Genomic DNA, 2,484 nt, shown 5'->3' with positions numbered 1-2,484 from the left:
CTCAAAAATACCTCTTTTTGTGCTCCAAATAGCCCCCAATCAATGCTTAATCAAAGCCTAAACCAAACCTAGGAAACCCTAAAAAACGTTTCTCTATTTATAGCAAAACACAATCCCAAACTGATTGGGATTCTAAAAACGAGTCTGCCACACCCTGCACCATGGGTGTGGCAGAGGGTGTGGTGCAGGACAGATTCTGCCACACCCTGTACCGTGGGTGTGGCAGAGGGTGTGGTGCAGGACAGACTCTACCACACCCATGGCAGACACCACACCAGGGTGTGGTGGAGTCTGTTTTGGGTTATTCTTCACGTTTTTCACAATTCCTTCGCCGTTTTTACAGATTCGTATGTCTAGAAAATAATCGGATCTCTATTTTCTTCACCATCATATTTCTCTTTTTCATCTTTATAATATGTTTCTAAAAAGATCATATGATCATGCTTAAAGCCAATTCCTCATGCTCGACGAATGTCTAATCAAGAAAGAAAGTAACACAAAGAGTTTAACAATCCATGCAATAATTATGGCAACAAAACAACGCACCCACCACTTTTCCTTTCATTACCGAAATATATCATAAGAAAAATAAAAATACAAGAAATTGTTTCGTATATATATGTTACATACATATCCACAAAGAATAAAGTTTTAGGCCACAAATAAAAAGACCACAGCCAACCCCATGCAAGCTACGAGCACTGGAAGCCCACATACTTGTCAAGACTCTTTTTAATTATTACACAAATGACAATAATGCACCCAAATCATGTTATTGATTAGCCATCAATATCACTCAAAACCAAAGGGAAAAAAAGGGGTTAATTGCAGATAAATTAACCTCATATATTATAGGGATGCAGTTATACCCCCTTAAACTTTTTATTGACAAATTATGCTTTCCAAAATCCTAGATTCCTCTGTCGTGTGATTCAGAGGGTGTAACTACTATAATTTAGAGGATATTGCGGAGGGAACTCATGTACTATCACCCAATTGCGAACAGACATCTCAAAGTTATATTGCTGCTTATATATATAGAGCTCCTGAGAGTGAACTTTTTTTAAACAGGTATTTAATTTATACTCGATCAGGGGACCTAATATTTGTCAAAAAAATGAGGACTCTCTCGAGGGTGAAGTTTTCACTTAGGGTTCCATCTGCAACAGTATAAGTAGATGGGGTCAATCCAAAATTAGGCGAAATATAGGGGGCCATCAGCAATTAACCCCAAAAAACTCTTTAGTTAACTAATTAGCAGAAGCCACACAAGAAGAAGGATGAGGAGTACTGTCATCTCCGTAGTCTGCGATGAACTGCATCCAACCGTCGTCTTCACCCTTGTCTTCTTCGTCGTCGACGCACGGTGACGATCTCAACGGAACAATATCCGGCGACATGGTCTCGTGCTGATCGACGGCGGAGCAGCTTGTTGTGGGCTTTCAATCATGAACAGCAAGTTACCGCACTGTGATCTCTGGTCTTCTACTTTGGCGCTCACTGCTTTTTTCTTGAACACTCTACACAGAGCATATGCGTCCTGTAAAATGCGGGGAAAAAAGAAAAAAAAAGTAAGGCACGTTGGTGTTATATATGTAAGTACTGAAAAAATTTTGGTTAAAAAAGAACGATTTATTAATTAAGATATAGGGTTATAACTTTATATTCTATTCTAAATTCGAGTATATATTTAACTCGCACTCGGGAATTCCATGAAACCCTAAAAAAACATTTTCGTTTTTCTCACTTAATTAGCCCCCAGTGGCTACTTTATGATGTTTATGCATGCGATATCCTCTGATAATTAATTAAGAAGGGATTAATTTACCTAAATGCATGAAATACAAATAGGATAAGTAGGTAGATACATATATATGGTAATTATTATGCTAAAGTACGTTGCTTGCTGAATCTTAATCACATGACTATGACCGGAATCTACGTAGTTAACGCTTGCTAATTGCCTTTTAGCTTCTTTATTTCGCAAAGAAAGTGAGATTACATGACAATAATATTATAATAGCTGAGGTATAGTTTAGGGAATAAAGTGAAAGCTACCGACATAGAAGACACCCTGAGAACTTTATCTAAAGGTGCTAATTAAATCCTCATGCATGTGTACTTCATTATGCTCGGACTGAGATTTTGGGGGTTTGTTATTAATTAGAGGCAGCAAATGATAAATTTGTCTCATAGTATAGAACATTTATAGTAATATGAGAAAGGAACTAGAATGCTAGCAACAAGACCATAGGAAGAAAAGAATTAATGTTCATTCTATATATTTTTTGATATTTTTCGTTGTGGATATATAAATTAAAGGGTAATTTAATAGAGAGGATTGCCCTACTTTTTCATGCACGTCATGCATAGACCCAACGTAGAAGACCCAACGTAGAAACCCAAAAAATTTACCACCGTAACTTTTATATCCTCCTTCCAAACCAAACGCAAACTACCTCCTCCAAATTCTTTTCTAAAAAA

At 37.0% G+C, this 2,484-nt stretch overlaps 1 protein-coding gene across 1 annotated transcript in view; it reads right to left on the bottom strand.

The window, feature by feature from the left end:
- Positions 554 to 2,484, bottom strand: part of LOC109825657 (NAC domain-containing protein 86-like) — a 4,091-nt gene continuing 2,160 nt past the window's right edge. The window contains 2 exon segments of the mRNA XM_020392520.1: positions 554 to 1,426; positions 1,429 to 1,540. Coding sequence (XP_020248109.1) covers positions 1,251 to 1,426; positions 1,429 to 1,540 — 288 coding nt within the window. The 3' untranslated portion in view covers positions 554 to 1,250.

The sequence above is a fragment of the Asparagus officinalis genome, chromosome 10 (assembly GCF_001876935.1).
Source record: "Asparagus officinalis chromosome 10, Aspof.V1, whole genome shotgun sequence".
Classification (NCBI taxonomy): Eukaryota; Viridiplantae; Streptophyta; class Magnoliopsida; order Asparagales; family Asparagaceae; genus Asparagus; species Asparagus officinalis.
The sequence above is the reverse complement of the archived record's forward strand: the minus strand, read 5'-3'. Positions and strand labels throughout refer to the sequence as shown.